General features: G+C 46.2%; 1 protein-coding gene across 1 annotated transcript in view; it reads right to left on the bottom strand.

Annotated features, from left to right (window-relative positions):
• Positions 1 to 20,760, bottom strand: part of LOC107194718 (homeobox protein prospero) — a 36,896-nt gene extending 16,136 nt beyond the window's left edge. Inside the window, exons 1-3 of the mRNA XM_015584387.1 lie at positions 17,958 to 20,760; positions 16,958 to 17,428; positions 13,432 to 13,586 (exon numbers count right to left, since the gene is read on the bottom strand). Of these exons, the coding sequence (XP_015439873.1) occupies positions 13,432 to 13,586; positions 16,958 to 17,428; positions 17,958 to 20,495 (3,164 nt within the window). The 5' untranslated portion in view covers positions 20,496 to 20,760. The remainder of the gene's footprint in view (positions 1 to 13,431; positions 13,587 to 16,957; positions 17,429 to 17,957) is intronic.
• Between the last annotated feature and the right edge of the window lie 1,518 nt (positions 20,761 to 22,278).

The following is a 22,278-nucleotide window of genomic DNA, read 5'->3' as shown; positions in this document are numbered from 1 at the left end:
TGGGATTAGCGGGAAATTTAAAGTTACGCTCGACGAGCCCGTCCCATGAACGTTTTCCGCGTCAGGGGTCACGCGCGAGCGTTCTTTTCACTTGAATGTACCGCTTTTTTTCCACTCTTCGATTCGTTGAAATCCCAACGAGGACCAGAGCACGATTGCCGCGATACACGCTCAAGTGAGAAGAAATACATCCTCTTAGCGAAAAACAAGGAAATTATTCATAAAACCGTGCGTTCCTCTATCGTGTATCTAGAAGATGATGGTTAGAAGGCGTCAAGGGAACATGAACAAGAATAATGGGTAGAAACAGAGGGCGTATAAATTAAATCGGTGTTTATCCCACGAATAATAAAAAGAAACCACCAGAAACAGTATATAGCGTAATATATGACAGGGGTACATACATATAAGTGGTCGCACGAGCTAAGAGGTTTTATTAAAAAATACTTAAGTGTTGTTTTAGGAGCGGCGAATAAATGATGCGCCGCGCGATAGAGCCAGAAGAATGAACATGTAGAACCGAGAGAAAGAGGGAAGTCGGAGGGGCGGAGGGAGAGACTAATTCGAGGGTATAACGAAGTCGACGGTAATCCATGCACGGACAATTTCATTTCTGCCGTCGTGAACCCTCTTTCTATCCCTCACCCCCCTCCCCTTTTCCTCCGGCATCCCGTTCTCCTCCACATCTTCCTCGTCCACCTCCACCCTTCCCCACGTTCTCTCTCTCCTCTCTCTCTCACTCTCACGCTTTAGCTGCCTCTTTGTCGTTGAAGCCTGCGCAGTAACTTTTTTGATAAACTGTTTTCTGCGTTTTTCGCCGGTGGATGTAAATTAAATCCTCCATGGAGGCCGGAGGAGACTTGCATCTCCCAACTGCCCCCAGGATCCGCCGCCACCCCCCTCCGCCACCGATGTCCTCCGCTCGGCTTGCAGTCCACCCCCGCCCCTCCCACTCCGCGCCCGGTCCACCAGCCATCGCGGCGGATACAAAGCCGATTAGGGCGGGATACCGAGTACATTATCATTTCACATTTTTTCCTGCAGAGTCTCTGAGCTGCGTGTGGCCCGGTATCGCGCGGATAACCGGGGGGGCCTCTCTCACGCATTCGTGCGCGTTTGCTTCTCGAGATTTCGCATACGGGGAGGGGGGCGGGGGGATGCAGCACGTTAGGTAGCCGAGCGCGTTACGCTTTTCCGCGGAAATCCTTCGAAACTGGATGAAAAATGACGCTTAACGGTCGGGCGTCGTAACTAGCGCAGACAGCCGTAATAATGGATTGCGTGGCACTATTATGGAATTTATTTAGAATCTCTTCGACTACGGATATTGATATACGTGAATAGGGTGTGTCCACTTTGTCCGGGAAAAAATTATCGAGATGAGTACTTAAAAATAAAGTAACCGATGAGAAGACTTTAATAATGGCGGTTTTGTAAAGAATGGCTTAGGTAAGAAAACACTGTTCGCTTACCATCAGATATTAAACAACAATATTGCTATCGCCAAATTATAAGTTACTATAAATTTAACACGATAAGATCAAATAGTCGAATAAGAAACGAAATCAAATACACAGTGCGTCAGAAGAATAGTGAGATTTGCAATGCATTAATTTAAATACTCATCGCATGCTTAAAAATTATTCATTTTATTGAAAGTATGTTCCCTCGGCAATAATGTAACGCTAGGGAACGGTAAGACAATGTATGAATAGATTTCTGGAAATCTGCTTTTAGAATCTCAGTATTTGATTTAAGATATTATCAATACCGTTATTTATCAGACATCATGTGTCTACCGGGAATTTAAAATAATTACGCTCAAATTTAAAAATCAATTCTACCATATGTTCCAGTTCTAATTAATTCCCGGAAAATACACGTTAGAAGATTTCACTCTATGCAGAAATGTCTAGCCTGGTGCTTCTGGAATTTCCTTTTTTTCTTGCTGCGTCTAAAAAGTACGCGAGTCCCGGCCTCCACGGGGGAAACAATTACGCAAAGCCGGCGAGTCCGCGTGTACTTAACGACGGAAAGAAAAGAAGTGAAGGGGTTCAAGGAGTGGAATCAGTGTCGCGAGAAAACCGAGCCCAACCCAGTCGGTAATAGCTGCTACTCTCCCGTCTTAAGGCAGGAAAGAAGATATTCGTGTCAGTTGGCCTCTCCGGTTGCAAATGAAACAAAGGGGGGATCGCAAAGGAGAACGATCAATATTTAGTTACCCATAGTCGCGGTCAATATAGCATTTTAATTCCGTACCGAACAAGAGCACCGTCCCTTTTGTAACTCGGTGGCGAAGGCGATCGCGGTGCACAGGAAAAAAAACGCCGCGGAGACGGGAGCGCGCATTCATCGAACGATGAATTTTCTGGGTCTCTCTGTGCTTACACTTGCCGGCTAAGTAATGCATCGTAAGTAGCACATCCATAGCTAAAGCCGCGGAGAGAGCGAGAGAGAGAGAGAGTGAGGGGGGGGAGTGAAAGAGCTCGGCGCCGTGCCAACTGTTTCCTTCGCGGATCGTCCAACTATTTCCAATATTTCTTAGGGAGAACCTGATATTGTACACTAGCGCGGGAGATGTTTCGGTGTAATTTGTGGTTGGCAGGAATACATTTCGGCGAACAATGGGAAGATGGATAACGAGTCCTCGGACGTTGTGCATATGGCCGAAGACAATGAAATTCTTTATAACGTCGCCGATATTTTTCTCGGGATATTAAATACCCGCGGTATGAAGAAATTTCGAGGCTTTACGTAATCAGGCCACCGTACAGTATTGTTTTTTCCCCGAGGAATCTAATCAATTGACCCCGCTACTTTTTCTGTTAATACAATAACGGGATGCTGTACATTCCATGCGGTGGAAATAATTTAACACAGTTTGCATGGAGTCATCGAACACTCCTTGGTAGGATTATTTTGTTTAGGTTTGCGAAGACTTCAATCGGCACCATCTTCCGCAGCTCGCCACAGTCGAAATCACTTGGGATCACTGAGCACGCCCTTTCGATGAAAAGAAAACAACGACGAAGGAAACATCTTCCTTCGTCCTTCGGTTTGCTTTCCCCCTTGGCGGGGTCAACGAACCGTTCCGTTCGACCAACAGGACAACCGGAAAGGAGCCTCCCCCCTCTGGGGGGGGGGGAGGGCGTGGGCGGCAGGAAAAAGGTCTTTGGCAGGGAGTGTACCGTACTCATGCTGCAAGTAGCAGCTCATAGTGGCGGATTAGCCTTGCAGTGGCGATGCTTACATCCCCTATAAAGTCCCCTGGCATCACCCTCTGCTACCCCCCTTTCTCTCCAGTTCCTCCTCCTTTTCTCTCCCTGCGCAGAAACTCGTTCCCATCGAAACCCCGTCAGCCCCCCCCCTTCGCCGCCTTCGTTGTTCCTCCCGCGATAACCCTGCGGCCACCGCATTGTCTGCCGCCCAGCCAATACCAGTCGTGGTTCTCGTACTTGTGTTCATTATCAAAAAATTCGAAAAGGAACGATGCTGTTGCTACTGCTGCTACTGCCTGCTGCAACGCCAGCAGGTACCCTGTATGTTACGGCACTGACATTTCATAAGGGTAGTAAGTTCGTTCGCTCGCTTTCTCGTCTGTCTGATCAGGAGTCTTATTCTTTCTGATCGAGTCGCGTGGCAAAGGTGTTGCACGAGAGACTTTCCTTCGTAACAGGAATTTTCAATTAATAATGGTCTATGTGGAATTATTTTACAGCGGGAATTTGTAGAGATGTATATATGATTGATAGACGATTAACGTAGAACAAGTAAATTAGAAAATGAATAGCAACGGAGGTTCTATTTAAAAATGTATACTCCCGTACAATAAAGTCAATAATTATATTTATATTATTCCATACATCGGAGAAAAAAATAAAATGACCTTTTCGCGAACTCCGTATATAGAGTCTCAAAGATGATTTCGCGTTCGTATACTTGGCAACAAAAGGGTAATCCCGATGGATGCTCGGGGTACGGCGGAGGGAGGCTGGAGGGTTGATGGTGCGTGAAAACCAGGAAGAAAACGGAATAAAAAGAAAAATAACGTTAACCGGAAGTTTACGGCGCTTCGGGTAACTCATTGCTAGTCTGACTTCCGGCGAGCCGGGAAAGAAAAGGGGTGGAGGGAATAGGGCGGATTGTTAGCGGTGGTGAGGGGGGACGTCGGGGAGTCAGCGGTATTACGGTAGCGGAAGAGAGAAGAAGAATGCAAACCAAGACAGAGATTTCGCTACCGGCTGGTTGTGACCGGAGTGTAGAAGCGAAGGAGGGTGTAAGAGGAGATGGAGGAGGCAGCTAACGGACGAGGAGGGCAAGAGGGTTGAAGGAGGTCGTGGTGTGGGAGGACTGAGAGAGAAAGAAGAGGTGGCACCGGTGCCTAGGCAGTCGAGGCGCACAGGCAAGAGCGAGAGAGCCAAGCGCCACTAATTAGTGCCAAGAACGTAATTAAGTAATTTTTAATTAAGTGACTGCCGTTTACGCGCACAACCACCACGTACGGGGTAAGCTCGCTCGATGCAGGGTGCTTCATCTCGGTTGCACCGCCGTAAGTCAGATTACCCTTCTTCCGAAAAATTCGCTATCTCACGAATGCGCACGCCTCGCTCTTTCCATTTCCTTGAAAATATTTCCGTCTGACGCGCACGAGAGTAGAGAATATTCGTTGTGTCTGTTCATTACGGATATTATCGATTCAGCGTCCAACGTGCAACATTGACAATTGATACGCTGCAGTCGAAGATAAGAAGGATTGCAATTAAAGCATTCTTTGAGCTAAGGAGTTCAAACGACAAGTAACCTGATAATAAACTAATAAATGCACTGATTCGGAATAATGTTAATCTAAAGACTAATAAAATTTCCTATGTCGCGAATTCAGCTGGTACTCGATACGAAATGAGGCACCCTGATCTCCTCGAAAAGGAAGTAAAAGTTTGCTGGCAGGGTAGGTCGGTATTGTAGATACCTGTCTACAGAAGGCTGCCGTCAGCAGCGATAGCAGCAAGTAGCGGTCCCAAAGAGTTGCCACTCCATTGTGCCATGCACTGAGTTTTTAATTAAGGAGCTGGCGCGAATTCCTCGAGATCTCGCTCAGCTACCTATATACATAACTCTGGCTTTAGCCGTTTACATCCGTACATGTATGTCTTCTTGCACACACTAGTGTCCAGAGACAACTGTGTACAGATACGGGAGAGAACACGAGGAAGGGGCACTCCTTTGTGAACTTCAAGGGCCTCGCGGCGGCTGAAGAGATCACTGACGTCTTCGTCTTTTCCATTCCTTCGTTCCCTTCGAGGACCAGGTATAGCCGTTAGCAAGGCCGCGGTCCGAATGTCAAAGACCAAAGTTTCCTTCTTTTCATTAGTGGGTCCTGTGCTACGGAGCTACCATGATACACTTTCCTGTTTTCCTGCTCCTTTCTTTTCGTACTAACCCTCTCATCCCCCTGGACATCGTCTTCTCCTTTTCACCCTTTTTTACTCTCTCCACTTCTTGCCAGTATTCCTGCCATCCCCAACTCTTTTTCATGTTCGATATATTACCTCTGGTCCTACCACTGAGCAGCCTCCTCTCCTCGTCTCTCTCCTTCTCGAGCAGCTTTTGTCTCAAAGAACTGCTACTTGCTCATTTTACCCAGGATCCTTTCTTCCCTCGGAGGGCGAGACTATTCCGTGCGGGAGGAGAACAAAATCGAAGGAGGACTTTTTTCAGACATGAACATGGATACTTGGAACAGAAAGAAAGGGAAAGAACACCGATAGAAGCTTATTCCTCTTGGAACTAGGAACGATTCACTTTGATGCTTTTGTTCCGCCAAGAAAATCCATCTCCTCCATGAGAACCAGAAAAAACGTGAACGAAGAAATACAAATTTTTCTAACTTCCAATCAACCGTACTACCTAATTCTATAGAACAAGTCTAATTACACAAATAATTCTAACTGTTTACTATTGTAAACTTGTTTTGTTAAACATGTCGTTGAACGAGGAAGCTGTTAATAGACTGAAGAACCTTTTCGATCCTACAGCCTCAAATAGGACCGTACATCATCCATACCATTTGACCACGCGTCGAATAAAAACAATGCCTGCATGTAACAACGTACAAAGATAGCCCAGAGATACCTAAGCCTCGCGAAACAAGGGAACAGTGAGCATATAACTGCTAAAATACTGACAAGAACAGAACAGAACATGCCGGAAGAAGCGGTGGTGGTAGTGGATAAAAAAGTAGAAAAGATTACGAGAGCACACTAATTACAAGGCACGCGTTCTTCCGGCTCTACCCCGGAAGCTCACATACTCTACAGGAGAACGGTCCGCTACCTATGAACGTAAGCACGCGTTTCGCATCTCTTCCACCTCCAGTTCCACCAACGAACGTTTGCATATGTGTAGCCCGGTGGTTCGGTTTCCTCCTGTAAACGTCTCTCTCGTTCCCGTGTGTGGGTTACCTCAAGGCTCGAATTTTCTCCGACCGTCCCACCCCCTTTCTTTTCCCTCGGTTGCAGTCAGCTTATTCCTCACAATAAGAGAAAACCGGGGCTCGGTCGTCATCGTTCGCGTATGGGTGCACGGCGTGTGTATGCACACTCACTCACGTGTTTTCCACGTCGCATACGTATATACAGGCACACGCGTGACGCTCGCGTCTGGCCTTCTTGCTAAATGGCCCTCGTCAGCTCGCTGTTTACCACGCAGCCGCCCACGCACGCCTTCCACTGCCAACCTACCCCCGGCCAACACCGACGCGCTACTTCTCTCCTCCTACGAGGCATGCACAATCTTGTGGGATTAAAACACAAGCCGCCGCCACCACCGTGGAGGAGCGAACACACGCGGTCCCATACGTGGAGATTGCCTGGAACCTACCCGGCCCGCCTTCAGTCAAGATTTCGGTGTACCTCTGGTGACAACTACCGAGATTTTCACTTTTCGGTTCTTTTCGGTTGCTTTCGCTTTCCGAATTGTTTCGGGCTTTCTTTGTCCTACGGGGGCCGCTCAGAAATTCCCTGTTCCATGGATGATTCCGTGGGACTATTTTTTCAACGACTGGATCTTTATCGATATTGTCAAATTACGAGTTTGGGAAACATAATGCAGAACCAGAATTGCATTTGAAAATATTTACAAACTGCAGATTTCTTGGAATTCATAGAGAATTGATGTTTATAGATGACCAAGGTAAATATAACAATTTTTAAAGGAGCAAGTTAATATAAATGAATCAACAGTTATAATTACTAATTCTTATACATGACTATAAATAAATAATTCAGTATTGTAATATAATAGCAGTTTAAATATTTAATGAAGTTTACTATGCTCGGGCAAGTAATAATGATTCATGATGTTTTCTACAATAACGGAAAAGCTAAGGACTTCACACGAAACAGGCCACCAGGCATGGCAAGGAAACGAAGGACGGTTGACGTTAACGACCGGTCACGTGCGCGACCGGTAGGCAGGGGTTCAGAAAGGAAATTCCAGTTTAGAAAATTACCACGTCATTACTGTAACCACCAAGGGGCGGCAGGCGATAGGGAGGGGGTCCGGTAATGTCCACTGCGAGGTAGATCCTTGTCGATAAGAACGAGGCAAAGAAGAAGTTAGACAGAGAGACAGGAGGAGGTCACCCTCGTTGGAGAATTATCGAGGACTCCGAGACGATAAGCAACCCCTCGAAAGCGTGACTGGGTAAATTCATCGTCGACTTTATTATTCGGCCGTTCAAGAGCTTTCGATTCTTCATTTATATCGTACACCTCTTCTTATTATTACTTTGCCCGTGCTCCAGACACTTCCGAGGCTCAACCGGTGCCTCGCGTTTATGTTTATCAGGCCATGCTTCTGGATCTTTTTACGGGACCCGACTGCTACCTCCCACCTCGTCTTGCTTCATCCCCTCTATTATGGGGTGTGAATATTTCAAGGGAATAATGAGGGAAGAGTATTAGTTGGTGGCCCACTGAAATGTACCTTCTGCTGTTAAGAGACGATCTAGCCAATATAAATTATTAATATCGTTGGGTGAATGATGATTTAGATTCATCGATACTGTCTTTGGCTCCTATTTATCGCTTTCCTATCAATTCGGAAACTCTAAAGAACTACAGGAACATTAAACCCGCAAACACCACACTAGTGCGAATTTGCACCAGCGAAACATTGTTTCGTTTGAAACATTCTATCTACCCAGTATAACAGTTTCTTTCCACTACGATTAAAATTAGTTCTCACTTCTACAATTATTACCATTGAATTTCCGATGGAAATTCTACTCAAAAGAATATTTGTTATAAGTTCAATTTGCTTTTATTCCCTGCAAGCTCTTAATCATCAAAAATTCAAAATGCCATTTCGTAGTTGTGCGGTGTTTACGTGTGCGGAAGTGGTGTGTGATTTCAGAGGGTTAAATTTTATGAATATCTTCCCTCTAATATATCCTAAACACATACGGTAGTAAATACAATCTTGAAATAAGTGAGTTCACGTGTCATATTTAATTATTGGATTTAACGGTAGCCTCAGAATTAAACGTCAAAGAATCGATAGTTTGATTCTCGTTCGCCGCACAGGAACCGTGGCACCGCTGCGACGTGGATTCCATCGTCCCTGTCCTGTACGCCCCGATGTCCATTTATACGACATAAAATTCCTTCCATCCGGAAGATAGGATCACCGCTGGCCGAGTCGCGTGTCCTACCGTAAGATCTGATAACGAACCAACCCGAGTTCGCGCGATTCTCACCCTTTCTTTCTCTCTGTCGCCCTTTTTCCTTTATTTCGCGCGCGAACGGACGGACGGGACGGAAGGACGGAAAGCGGAGATGCACGCAGATAGAGAGACTCGTATACGCGCGAGGCTCGCGTAGCAGTTGCCGCACACACACGGACACACAGGCGTCGCGCAACCCTGTCATCGACGACCCCAATCATCCCCCCCGGCGAGCTTCATCGAACGAAGGCTGTCAATATCGTCGTCGGTATAAGCAGATCCGATGATGTACGCTCGACGTCAACGAGTCTCCGTAAGATATCGGACGTGCTTTCGATTCGACGTGGCGCGTGAGAAAATAGGGTGCGAAGAATTGCTTTGTGAAAGAGCTTGTCCCACTCTCTTTCGCTCCCTGTCTCTCCTTTCGTACCGTGTTCCCTCCTCCCTCGATCCCTAAACCCTCCCACCACCCCTCGACGTTCGTCTCCGTCCCTTTTCTGTTGCGCCTTTTTCGCTTCAGGACCGATTTTCTCGTTGCCGGGGGACCGGGGGGCAATTCGCGGCAGACGACGTGAAAACGATCCTCGCGACTCCCACCGTGAATTATTATTTCGATAGAGGGTTGGTTTTTCTCGTGACTCGCCAGCTAGGCGTGTTTACCTTCCGGCAGTTTTGTTTAATTTAAGGAATCCGAACGCTATGTTATCGGATACTGAAATTTCTCATTCGAATGTTTGTTTGAAGTACCGGCGAAGAAGTCTGTCGTGAGGGTTCTGAAAAGTACCTTTGAAGAATCGGCGAACGTAATCGTTTTCGTCTTGTGCGTACAAGGTCTGTACTAATTACTTCCAAACTAAAGTTAAAACTTTAAAATATTTTTAATACTTCATAGAAAAATTGCTTTCATAATTAACTTGTCACTACAATAAGAAAATACAATACGAAGACGAAAGAAACAATATTGCAAATATTTTTGAACTTTCTGACATTCTTTTCAACTTTATCAACCGTTAACAATCAAATCGATCCCTCGATATATTCCACCTATGTTTACCTAATCAATCCAAAAATTCATTCCTTTCGCAGGTTCTTATCGTAATCTCGACTAATATTCATATCTTCGATGGTGATTCGGTGATTAAAATAGAACATGAGGGAAATATCGATATTAATGTAACTGTTTAATAGTCTAAGACCATGTATCCCAGTTACAACTGTGAATAAAAAGATAAAATGAATTGCTTTCAAAATAATTAGTACGGAATACGCAGCCACAGAGTTATTTACTAATAATTTCCAGTGCTTCGAAGAGGTCAGAATATAACGAAAAAATAATTAGAGCGTTGTTCGCTATTCCCATCAATTTTCCATACGAAACGTTTTTGCGCCTTTGCCTATGACAGTAAAATCTTTATACCCTTCCTTTAAATATTAAAGTAAATCTAGAAATCGATTCTGTTGAATCTTCTTTGACTAAAACTCGTTCGAAACTGCGGAAGATTGGCAAAAACACGGTGACAGAGCACGGCGTGGCGGTTCACGTGACAAAACTACAACGTTGAACCGGCAATCGTGAAGGGTAGAAGGGTGTCCAGGTAGGTACACGTTGGCATCGTAGAATAATGTGGCGAGGCATTTCCGCATAGGAAGCCGTGCATTAGGCTATCAGATCGAGCACGCTCAACAACGACTGCCGTAGAGCCAGAGGAAAAAGTGTCTGGGGTAAACCCTTACGTGATTAGTCGTCAAAGGAGAGGGTCCGTAGGGTGAAAGTGTGCCTAATGAGGCGCGAGATTGGCACCTTCGTGTCGTCCTTTAATCGCCATTTTCACGGGAAAACTTGTACGAAACTGATATGCAAGGATTATCAAGAGGAAAGTTTCGATTTCTCCCTTTTACGACCGTTAGGGTGGTCGCCATAGGGAGATGTGGAAATTATTTATGGACACCGGTGACTAGAAACATTGAGATTATATGCGGACACGGTCCGAAGGGAGATCTTTTTTCCCCCGCGGTTCATTCTTCATGAACGACGACAGATAACTGTCGCAAACACAGTCCAATCTGAACACTTTAATTTTACCGCAGGTTCGGGGTATATTCCACATATATTATATTTTTTCACGCCGTCTAAGGAAAAGGAATAACTATTTGGTATACCAATATTTAATCGACTTATTACTTGCCGAAATTAGTATCAGTTTCTGTGGAACTCAAGGATCTACATATAGAGCTTCATTTATATTCATTTTCTAACTTCTTACACGTTACGTTTACTCAATGAATAGTTGGAACGGATTACCTTTCAGCCACAGTATATAGCCCGATAATAAAAAGAACAGTGAATTACTTATTGTTCTACGTAAAACGTAGTTTCGCGATTAATTGACACAAAAATTACATTAGGCGGAGGAACAAATAGACCATCCGTTCGAGATCGAATTTCCTTCGATTTCACTCAGTATCGTGAACAAAATTCGAAGAACAGAAAAGGGTTGGACAGCCGCGCTCTGCTCGCAGTTCTAATCGACGCTGCAAGAGATTCTGGGAGAACCCTTGTCGTGTTCATCCCGTGTTTCGTCTGATTCGTCAACGGGCAGCACGAGCTACACGAGACGGAGGAAAAGGAAAGACTGAAGAATAGGAGGGTTGGGGGATGGATGGGTAGTTCGGAGAAGAGAGACCAAAGCCCCTGCGGCCGACACGACAAAATGTAGCGAAATATATTCAGCTGGTAATTAGCTTTGTGCTTGACGACGGACGCCGGCCTCCGATGCAATTTTTGCTGGACATTTCAAACTTTCGCTAACACGCTTCGCGGGGTCAGGTCTCTCTCTTATCAACCACTCTAACCGATTCTCTTTCTCGCTGGTGTACGATGGAAAATGTTTCGTGAGAGCGAAACAGGGCCAGGGAAGAGGGATTGGTAGCAGAGGTCGAAGTGCGGGGAGCGCGAGCAATCGGCGCGAGGGATAAGTTGCTCGTGCAACTGATCTGCGCGTACCTTTTTGCTTTTCACTCGGCATACACGCCCGTGATTTTTTTATACCGTGCCCATTTTCACCGCGGTACCCGCCTCTCCCTTCTAATCCTTCGAGCCGACGCAGCGCGCTCCTAATTCGAAGCGATTCGCGAGAGCCCTGATACCTCGGGTCCCATTCTATTCCAACGGACAACATTTTTGGCCGGGAGTGTGTCTGCTCATTTTCGCAGCGGAATTTTAAGTGTGCCCCTGCCTAATTTTTCTTTTTTTTTTACGCGGGACCGTTTTTAATGGACCTTTCGTCTGCATTAATTGAATTTCGAGGCTGGGGCTTGCCCTGCGGCACGCTCGAGCGCTTCGAATATTTCGTACGAGATCGGTGAAACGGTCTGGTATGATGGAGGTATTGAAAATCGATTGGTAAAATCGAGCACCATGTTTTATGGTGTCAAGTTCGTGCTTCTGATGTGTTCCCTTCTAACGTGGACATTTCTGTTACTAGATGTCAACCGGAGTACATAATAATAAAATACTTTCTTAGAACGAGGAATTTGAAAGGACACAATGTTCAAAGTAGTCTCCTAAGCCCATAGCTACAGACCACTTGTCTAATCGACGAATTTGAATTTTTCCTTCACTAGCACAATTTAGTCGAGGATTTTGGAAGCTCGATCCTTTCAGTACCACCAATTTTCAGTAAGTGGCACAGTGTCTCCAAATAGATATGAAAAATTCAGTTGGTTATTAAAAGTGTTACAAAGTATACGTTGTCGAATTATTCACCTCGGAGACGAGTCGTTTGTAGTTAGGGGTTAATAATAAATTTTATCGTGGGAATAAACGAGAGGGGCGAACCACCCACCGCGACAACGGGAGACGTCGTAGCAAACGTTGGAGACCCCATTGAAAACTTATGGTTTCCGGGAGGATAGTGGTCTCTCGCGATAAGAAAACGACAATAATGTAGCGGCGTGACCACATACGGCCTCTTCGACCACCTTATATCTCGGATCTGTACTGTACTCAGGCTAATTATAATCAGGCTAATGCCTGCCGGCCGGCATGTGTCGGTACCCAACCGCCTCCAACGCTTTATACCTGCGGCAATGTAGCCACGTTACTTATCCCCGGCCCGAAGAGAGGGTAATTAAGATTCGGGCACACCCATCGTGACTCTCGTCTCTTGGGCTCTGACCGTTTCTGCGTAGGGAGTGGTCGATCCCTTGGAAAGCTCGTTTTCGTTTGCATACACGAAATGGGGAACGCGTACCAGGTAACGTCTTCCACGATCTTGTTCTATTTTTCTGTCGCAGGGTGAACATTGGAAATCGAATTCAGCGACGGTGTCAATTCGTCGGAATCGAACGACTCGAAGATTTACGAGCTCGATAACGATCTCTGTTCTTGGATTTTACACTGGCATTCTTGTCGGCGATCGTGAATGTTATGCAAATTTTCGCGTACCCGTACGGTGTTAAATTCTTTTCGAAAGCGACACGATGATTGAACGGAAGTTGAGCATGCGATTATTAAAAGGCGACCGAGGACTGTTTCTGTACTTAATAAATTATGAAAACTGTATCTTTAAATGAATTCATCGATTGACTGAGATAACGGTTATTTCTTAAGGTATGAGAATACTAGTTTATTATTACAAGCTTGAAACAGCTCTTGGTCGACTTAACATTTGTAAACGGAAATATTAAATTTTTGTTGTACTCACCGGAAATTGGAGAACCATTTGACCAGCTGCGCTGTGTTGTTCTTATTGAACTTGATGTCGGGGAAATACATTTTGAGGATGGACGAAGACGGGTACCTGACCCAGAAGAACATTAGCTTCGCCTTCCTCAAATGCATCGGCGTCAGCGTTGACGAGTTCACCGTGGTTAAGGAAATACTCTTTTGCTGTGTAATCGTTAACCGACATTCAAATTACCCTCAATAACAATCGTCGTCTGTCGTAATCGACAGACGGTTTAATTAATATTACTCGAACATCTTGTCAGAAACAGGAAGAGTATGGACCAGACCATCTAAACATAACCAGCAAGCGGAAGAAGGACGATCTGTCCGCGACCATCTGTTTCTGTGTACGTAAATATCTCAAACTTAATCGTGTTTTCTTCGTATCAAATTGGATTAGAAATCGTACAAGCTGTGGATGTCGCGAGGGTAGTAGGGGTCTAACGTTCTCGCCGAGGTTGACCCACGATTGGCCGTATCCTCAGTGGAAGCCTTACTGACTCCTTATCGGTAATAGGATATCCTCATGTGGTTTCATCGCATTCTTATTTGGCTAATCCGTGTGTTCAATCTCTTACGTATTGTCTGTGCCTTCGACTAACTTTTTAAGTAACCCTTCACTTCTCGAAGAATTTAATTCAAAGAACGAACAAAGTCTTCCCGGTTTCAACTAATATGTTTCTCGATCCTCTCTTAATTAATGTACCAAACTAAAGGATAGATATGTACAAGTTGAATTAGCATCGACACGAATGAGTTGTTTCTGAACATCGTTCCGATCTTATAGAACTGCTTTCACGGATAATTCGAATTGTTCTCTCTGATTTACTCGATGCGAAACAACGCGAGAGTGGCGAATAATCGTGGAAAATCTGTGCAATGTTCTCCCCGGACACTCGATCCGCGTAAAGCCATCTAATTCCGTCAGAGACGGGGAAAAACGTTCTCTGTCTCTCTCTCTCTCTCTCTCTCAGCGCACAAGCGAGGTTCGTCGTTTACAAGCGAACGAGTCGACAAGTGTAACCGTTGCCATCAAACGTGCGCGCACTACGCGTCGCATTTTGCGTTCTCTCGGTAACGTCGATGAGTGATAACGAGATACCCGGGCTGTAATAAGGATTATTCCGCCGCGTAGCCACCCTTACATTGTCGAGCTAGTTCTTCCGCCAACCCTCATAATGCATAGCGCATATCACGGGCCGTCTGCTTATTATACATGAGAGTCGCATTTCGAATGTTAAAAAAGATTCCGCGCTTTGCGAATACAATATCAATTACGGACATTTGTAAGTAAAAGCAAAAATGCACTTGCAATGAAATTCGTAATTTAAACAAAAGACTCAGTTTCTCAAATTCAATGCGTGAAGTTTTCTAAATTCTGTTATTATTTATTGCAAAAAAAAAAAGATTATACGCCGAATTGACTATTAGTATATTCAAATATATAAGATATTAAAATTTGAAACAATTACAGCCAGTTCAGACGACAAGGGTTTTTGACCGATTCGGTAATTTTGCCTAATCGATAATAAAGCAAGGTTCATACGATTCCGTATCTTCACCGAAAATCCAATTCTGACGCGTATGCTTACTTCCTTGTTTGCACGTGTGAACGTTCCTTTCGGCAAAATTACCGAATCGGTAAAAAAAACCGTATCGTCTGAACTGGCTGTTACAGGAGTAATCGTTCTAATGCACAAGTATTTTCGAAAAAATCAAATAGAAATTCTGTTCCGAGTGAATTACTAATAGGTACTTTAATATTTATATTTCTCAAATAATCAATAATATATATGTATAAAAAAAATAGTCTACGCAATTATCTGTGTTTTGATATGCACCGAAAGCCAGAATACCTTCCGACAGGCCGTAACGACCTCATTGGTGAACATTCACCGCGTGCACCAACCCGGTTCACGTGAACGCAGGCAATACCGGGAAGGAAACTCGGACAGCGTGAAAAGCATATTCGGGATACGTCGAAGGCCCAGCAGCACGAGCGGAGTGAGAGACAAGGGTAAATTCAGAGGAGAATGGTGAACAGCAGGTTGTGCCGCGGCCATGCGCTCGACCTACCCCAAGAGGAGGGAGTGAAAAAATGCGCCATTGATTTTACATCAAAGGCCGGCTAAAAAGGTGGTAAAGAACGCCGCGCGGCCGATCGAACGAACCGAACCAACACACACCGTTGCAGTTCCGACGTTGCATCGTTCCCGACGCGTTTACACGTCCAACCAAACCCACCCCTCCCGCCCCGCGACATACGTCTTTTTTCCACCGCGGTTTTGAGCCCGATATTTGCCAGAGAGTTTTCGGTAAGCGAGAAGGACACAGAGTACTCCCTGGTCGGGTCATGCGTAATAATCGATCCGATGAACTTTTTCGCGCCCGTGTGATCATTTTCAAACAGTCGTAGGAACATTTCGAGTTCCTCGGTTTTCGGATTATTTTTACGAATTCGAATGATAGTAAGTCTCCTTTTCATCCAACTATGGTCTTCGACAACGATTACTTTTCATTCTGAAGCATATGAAATTCCGAACTGCTACATAGAAATTTTAATAACACATTTTCCTACGGGTTTCCCGGTATCTATCTAAGGGAAATGGCCAGTGGCCGGAAGCGGAAGGTATCGTCATGAGAAATACAACGGAAGAGCAAAACAGAGTCCGTTACAGGCCGTCAAGTATAAGGAATCTAGTTGGCGGGAAGTTGACCCTGTAGAAACGGAGTTCCGTGGATTCTCATACAGCCGGAGAAGTAGTAGAAGTGGCTTATCTACGATAAGTCGAGGAGACGCTTGTGATAGGAAGTTCACAGACCGCCTCCTCTCTCGTTTCCGCGGTTAAATTCCGAAATTGCGGGACAGATTATTGGCTTGCGAAGTTGGGTGAGACTCGGGGTCGAGGGTGGGCCGAGTAGGCAAAGAACTTTCGACCTCGCGCGTTGTTGCCGGACAAACTCTACTCGTAGGTGCAGCCAACATTAGCCTAACTCCGTGGCAAACTAATCTAACATTCGTCCGAGCTTCCTCCCGCCTCCTGCTATTCTCCCGGCTTCCTTCTCCTTGTTGGCGGGCTAGCTTTTTCTCTCGGAGAACTCGACGTTGTTCTCCAAAGTTTCCGAGTTTCGCGTTCCCTTCCACGGGGAAAAACATTCCTAAGCATCGTCATCAACTCTTCCGCTTATCTATCGTTTTTCGACGCTCAATTTTCCTGGTCACTTTGTCTAAACTTTTTAGATCGCGTGGTCGTTACACTCTTCCCGGTTTAATATTGGAACTTTAACTATACTTTCTTTGGAGAACGTTCAGGCTCTGGCCCATCATACAATTACTTACTTATCGGACTCCACACAAATTACGTAGGTCGCTGGTTTTAAACAGCAACCTCGACAAGTTTTCAACTATTACACAACAGTGTCCAGCTTGAGGACGCTGTTCTGGACGTTCTCCAACATTTAACCAATAGACCTTTTCTCATTGTAGCATTAGAAAAGGATATTGTAGGCGGAACTCCGTCGTAGCTAATGTCGCCATTGTTGCATTCGCTGCTTCGGTCGTTGCTGTCCATCCTGAGATGTCCATAGTCTGGACTGCCATGTTGGGCAGCCGCCAATAAGGCAGGATGCAATATAGCTGGCGGATGAGGCAATGGCGGGGAATCCCTGAGTTCTACACTTCCATCTGGAGGACTCGCAGGTAGGTGATGCGATCCTCGGGGTGGTACCTGACCCGGATGACCCGTGTGAGGATTGAAGAACGGTGAGTACGGCGAAAACACTTGACTCTCGTGGAGGCTAGGGTTTGGTATCGCTACGCTGGTTGGCAGGGACACTGGCAGCATCGGTGGTGCCCCGTGGTAAGGTCTCGGTGGAGGTGGGGGCGGTGGACTCTCATTTCCCCCTTGCGAACCGCCACCCTCATGCGCCAACATTCTGGACACTGTCCTCGGTGTGATCCTCGTATCCGTAACCTGTGAATGAAAATGCTAATTGATACCTTGACTTACTATTGTGAAATTGAGAACCTTACAAATATTAAGATTATTGTAAAACAAGCACAGAATGTAATTGTGAATTCAAAGCAATTTAGTAATTAAGAAAATGAGTTTATGTTAGTAATTACAAAATGTTTTTCATAGTTTACAAATGTATACCGATACATGACTGCTCGATAAAACACGAGAAACAGAAAACTTAAATATCTCTGCTGGATATATGTATAATACAAATATGTTGGTTGAGATAAAATTTACATGAATTTTTACGAATAGAAATATTCTTGTATAAGATTATTTTTGTCCAAAAACGGTTAAAAAATATTTTAGTGAATGCACTATAATACGAATCTTAACCATCTATTGTAACTACAGTAATTGTAAGTCGGCGAATGAAGAAACTCGAATGTAAGCTCATTTTCCTAAGAATAACGTATTTTGAAATAGTTCGGAATGGCTAAATGTGTGCCAAAAATTATTCTATAATATATAAAGTGACAATTACCTTATGACGTTTTTTCTTCGGTGTCATGACCAGCGAAAGGGCCTCATTTTGTTCCGAATCCCTGCTTTCTCTCTCGTCACTCCTCAGGTTGCAATATTGGTCGCGTTGCTGCTGTTCTCTTTGCTGGTGCTCACGATGTTGTTGATGTTGTTGCTGTTGTTGCTGCTGCTGCGCCTGCATGGAGGACATGGCGTATATCGTCGGCGGTTTTGGCGTCTGAAATATACCGCCATTCGGTCTGACATGCGGGGGTAACGTGTTCATTTGATTAATGTTATTTTCTGTGGGGCCAGAATGGGGACCATGGGGCCCACCACCCATGAGTCCGATTTGAGGGAAAGCCGTAGACTGCGGAGGAGGGGGCCCGCCACTGTGGGGCCCCCGTGGCCCGTTTGGGCCACCGGGTGGTTGTGGTGCTCCTCTATCTACTACTTTCGTCCTGGGTGATTTTCGTTCGAGTATTTGACTCGCCAAAAGAAGATCCTTGTTTAATTGTTCAGCAGCAACTTGCGCCGCCTCACTTTGTTTACCAATAAACCTCCTTTGTTGCACGAATCTTGTCACTATACTGTCGATTAGGTTCGTTACAGACGAAGTGACCTCCGTCTTAAGGATATCCGCCAAGCCTTCTAGATCCGCACCAGTGATATGTGGACCCGATGAGCCAACTGCGGCTGCGGCACCTCTAAAAACATTTAACCTCTCATGGAAGTCCTTATGTTGAAGAGGCGTACTCGCCGATTGCATTTGTGGCGTTTGCGGCGTGGACGGGCCAGTATTGCTTTGACTCTGTTGTTGTGTTTGACTTGGAGGGGGTGGTGGAGGGGTCTGCCGTTGAAGCTGTTGTTGTTGTTGTTGTTGTTGTTGTTGTTGTTGCTGTTGCTGCTGTTGCCTCGCAGCAGCCTCCTGATGCTGTTTCATTCTCTCCAGAGCAGCGTGTTGCTGTTCGAGGTAGGCTTTGTGTCCCATGTGGTATATAGCTGCCGAGGCGTGCGTGTGTTCAGGTGGTATGGCTGGGAGGCCGTTGTACTGCGGTGGATGAGGTCGCGGTGGTCTGGGTGGTGGTGGTGGTTGAGGTTGATGCTGAGGACTGGCGGGCGCATCACCGCTCTCGCTCGTGTCTGGTTCCATTCTGCTTGAAAGCTCATTGTACTTTTGCTGCATTAGCGCTAACTGCTCGTGCAACGACTTTAACTGACTTTTGAGGTTATCCTTCTCCTCGCGTTTTTGCCTGATCGTCGAAGGATCTTCCTCCTCTTCGCTTTCTTCCTCGTCGTCTATCATGGTGTCGGTGACACTGTGTTGGAGAACGTGATGTACCGTTTGTTGTTGAGGTTGATAGAGCTTCCGTTTCTTACAACCGTTCACCGTGGTAGTTTGAAGGGCAGGACTGCTACGCATCGTGCTGACAATATTTTCCACACGTGCACGTTTGATTTCCGTCGTTGGCGAACTGGTCTCGGTTTTTGGTACTATCGGGCAAGGAGAATTGCTCGGACTTCGTTTGATATTCAATGAATCCTGTATTTCCTCCTTGACGGACACCGACCCTGACCTTGGTTGCGTGGGACTGGGTGGTAAACTTTGGTCACAGTCCGACCCATCTAGATTGGCCCCAGGTTCCATACCAGCTTCGGCGAACGCCTCTTCCATGGCACGTGCAGCTGCGGCTGCGTCCTCGGCGCTATCCTCAGCATCCCCCGGCATCACAGTATCACGATCACTGTGATTCGCGTTATTCACGATGTTATTCCCATCAACACTCTCCTCTCCACCACTCTGCACTGTTCCACTACGCGCACTATCACTATTCTGTTGTTGAGGACTCTGTTGATGTTGCTGCTGAGACTTAAGTAGATCCGTTGTTGTGTTGTTGTTGTTACTGTGTATACTGTTATTGTTGTTGGGTTGCTCCTGCACCGAGAGCGCAGTAAGCTTGCGCCCTTGTAGTATGTCACGAAGCATGTGCTGCGTGAGATCGGTGGTAGCAGGATCGTCGCAATTAACTACAGCACCTGATTGCAAATTCGCGGCAGAATCCATGCCGGCGCCAGTCATCCCGTGGCCGCCCTCTGGCGGTGAACCACCGGCGTCACTGGCCTGCTTGACTTGTCGCCCGAGCAGCTCGTTCAACATCTTGGCGGGGCCGTAACCCGGTGCCCCGAAGAAACCGTAAGCCGCGTGGGCGGAATGCTGCTGAGCGGTGGGCCCCGTCGTAACTGTACCTAAGTTACCTTGACCGATTGCTGCTCCAGCTTGTTGTTGCTGGAACTGTTGTTGCGATTGTGACTGGTGATGTTGCGATTGCTGTTGCGGGTGCGTTGGCCCGTTGCCACCAAAGATCGAACCGTATAGACCACCGCCGTGGAAGGATGGCCGGGAGGTGAAGTGCGGTATACTCGAGTAGTTGTTGCGCGGCTCGCCGGCGTCCACGCGCTGTCTGGTGCGCTTCTGCTTCTTCTGGAGTTGCTGTTGCTTGCTTTCCGTGGTTGCTCCGTAGGGGGCGAAATACTCGGTCTCCTCCCCCGATGACATCATCGGCCGTCTGGTTGGTCGGCCCCCCGAAGGCCTCCGCGTCCCCTCCCCGCCAGGGTTCCTTGTCTCCCCTCCCCTTCTCGCTCGAATAGCCCCTCGTGGCTCAGCGCGCGGCCTATGCTTTTCTGCTCCGTACTCTCACTCTTCCCCTACCACAACCGCCTTTCCTCCACCTTCCTTCCACCTTGCGCTCCCCACTCTGACGGCCGATACTTCCCCCACTCCACTTTCTTCGTCTTCAGCGTTTCCTTCTCCTTCTCCTCCGTCGCCTCCGCCTCCGCCACCTCGGCTCCTTCCTTCTCCTCCTCCTCCTCCTCCTCCTCCTTCTCCTCCTCCCCCTCCTCCTCCTCCTCCTCGGCCTCCTCCTCCTATGCCACCGCCGCCTCTTCTTTCTCCTCTTCTTCCTTCTCCGCCGTTGCCGGCGACGACGATGTCGGCAGCCCTCTCCTTGCCGACGAACTTCTGCTTCCTCCTCGTCTCCTTCTCTTGCACCTTCTCTTCCTCTTCTTCCGTCGTTCCTTGGTTTTTCTACGCCTTTTTTCACTATTCCTCGCCGCCCTCTTTCCGCCGTGGAATTGACACCAACAGTTGGGATTTCGCGATGATTCGGTGCCGGCAATTCGTCTTCGTCTCGAAATGACGACTTCTTCTCGCGACACGGGACTCCTTGTGGGGACTATTTCCACTACTTCCGATTATTCTTGCGTTTTTACTACGATGACAATGTAAGCCAACACTGCCGCTTCCCCTTGTGTTTCTGCCGTTGTACTGTTTCTTTGCCACAGTCGATAAGATGTTATTCACGTTAATAATTACGAGAAGTGACGCCGGTGATCTCGCGGGTGGAATCCTCGTGCTCCCACCTGGGAGCTGCATCCTTCGAGCTCACCAAAGGGCTGGCTGCCCCTCTCTCCCTCGTCTCGATTTTCGTTGCCGCGATTCTCCTTATACGTCTGCAACAGAAACATCGTCGAACACTGTTCAGTTAGAATACGAAAGTGGCTCGGCTACGCTATCAATGAAGAAAAATCGATGTTAGACGTAAAGTTACACAGAACCGTATTTTATTTTAGACACGATCTATATATAGACACTGCTTGATTTGCGTAGATAGGAATGTCTACGGCGACGTATGCAACTGTTGTCGACCTTTCCCAGTGACATAACTCTATCAGGGTCACTTAATAAGATTAAGAGTATGATTTAATTTAATATTAAAAAGCAAAATAGTTGATACGAAATTTTGAAGAAAAATAGAACGTGTATACTGGTACTATTCATAAATCGAAATATATACCGATAATTCTTTATCATTGATGTTTTCAATTTCTGCGTAGACGAATTCTCTAAAGAATGTTAAAGATCACTAAATTTGTTATCATTTTCCGTGTTTTATTTCAAGTATTTGTGAACACGTAAGTACTTATACCGGGAAATCTCATGGATAAGAATAGAGTTTCTTTCCCCACTAGAGCCACGTAAAAGTAGAGAAAATATATCGGTTCGTCGTACAATCGTGACACGTGATGTCAGGAAATGTAGCGGAAGGTGCCGAGGAATATCGATTAAAAATACAGTGATCGACCACGACGACAAGGCGTACGATTCTCCTCGGGGCAATACGAACAACGCATTTTAAGTTTAGTCGATGTCTCGCCGACTGTTTAAATGGAAACTGAAAGTATAGTGAACCGTTCGTGACGGAGGGATTGGTCGAAGAAGAAAGTGACTTGAGGCCGAGGAGAGACCATAAGAAAATTACTCGCATTGAATTTCTCATTCGAGA

This window comes from Dufourea novaeangliae, unplaced genomic scaffold (genome assembly GCF_001272555.1).
Source record: "Dufourea novaeangliae isolate 0120121106 unplaced genomic scaffold, ASM127255v1 scaffold8, whole genome shotgun sequence".
NCBI lineage: Eukaryota > Metazoa > Arthropoda > Insecta > Hymenoptera > Halictidae > Dufourea > Dufourea novaeangliae.
The sequence above is the reverse complement of the archived record's forward strand: the minus strand, read 5'-3'. Positions and strand labels throughout refer to the sequence as shown.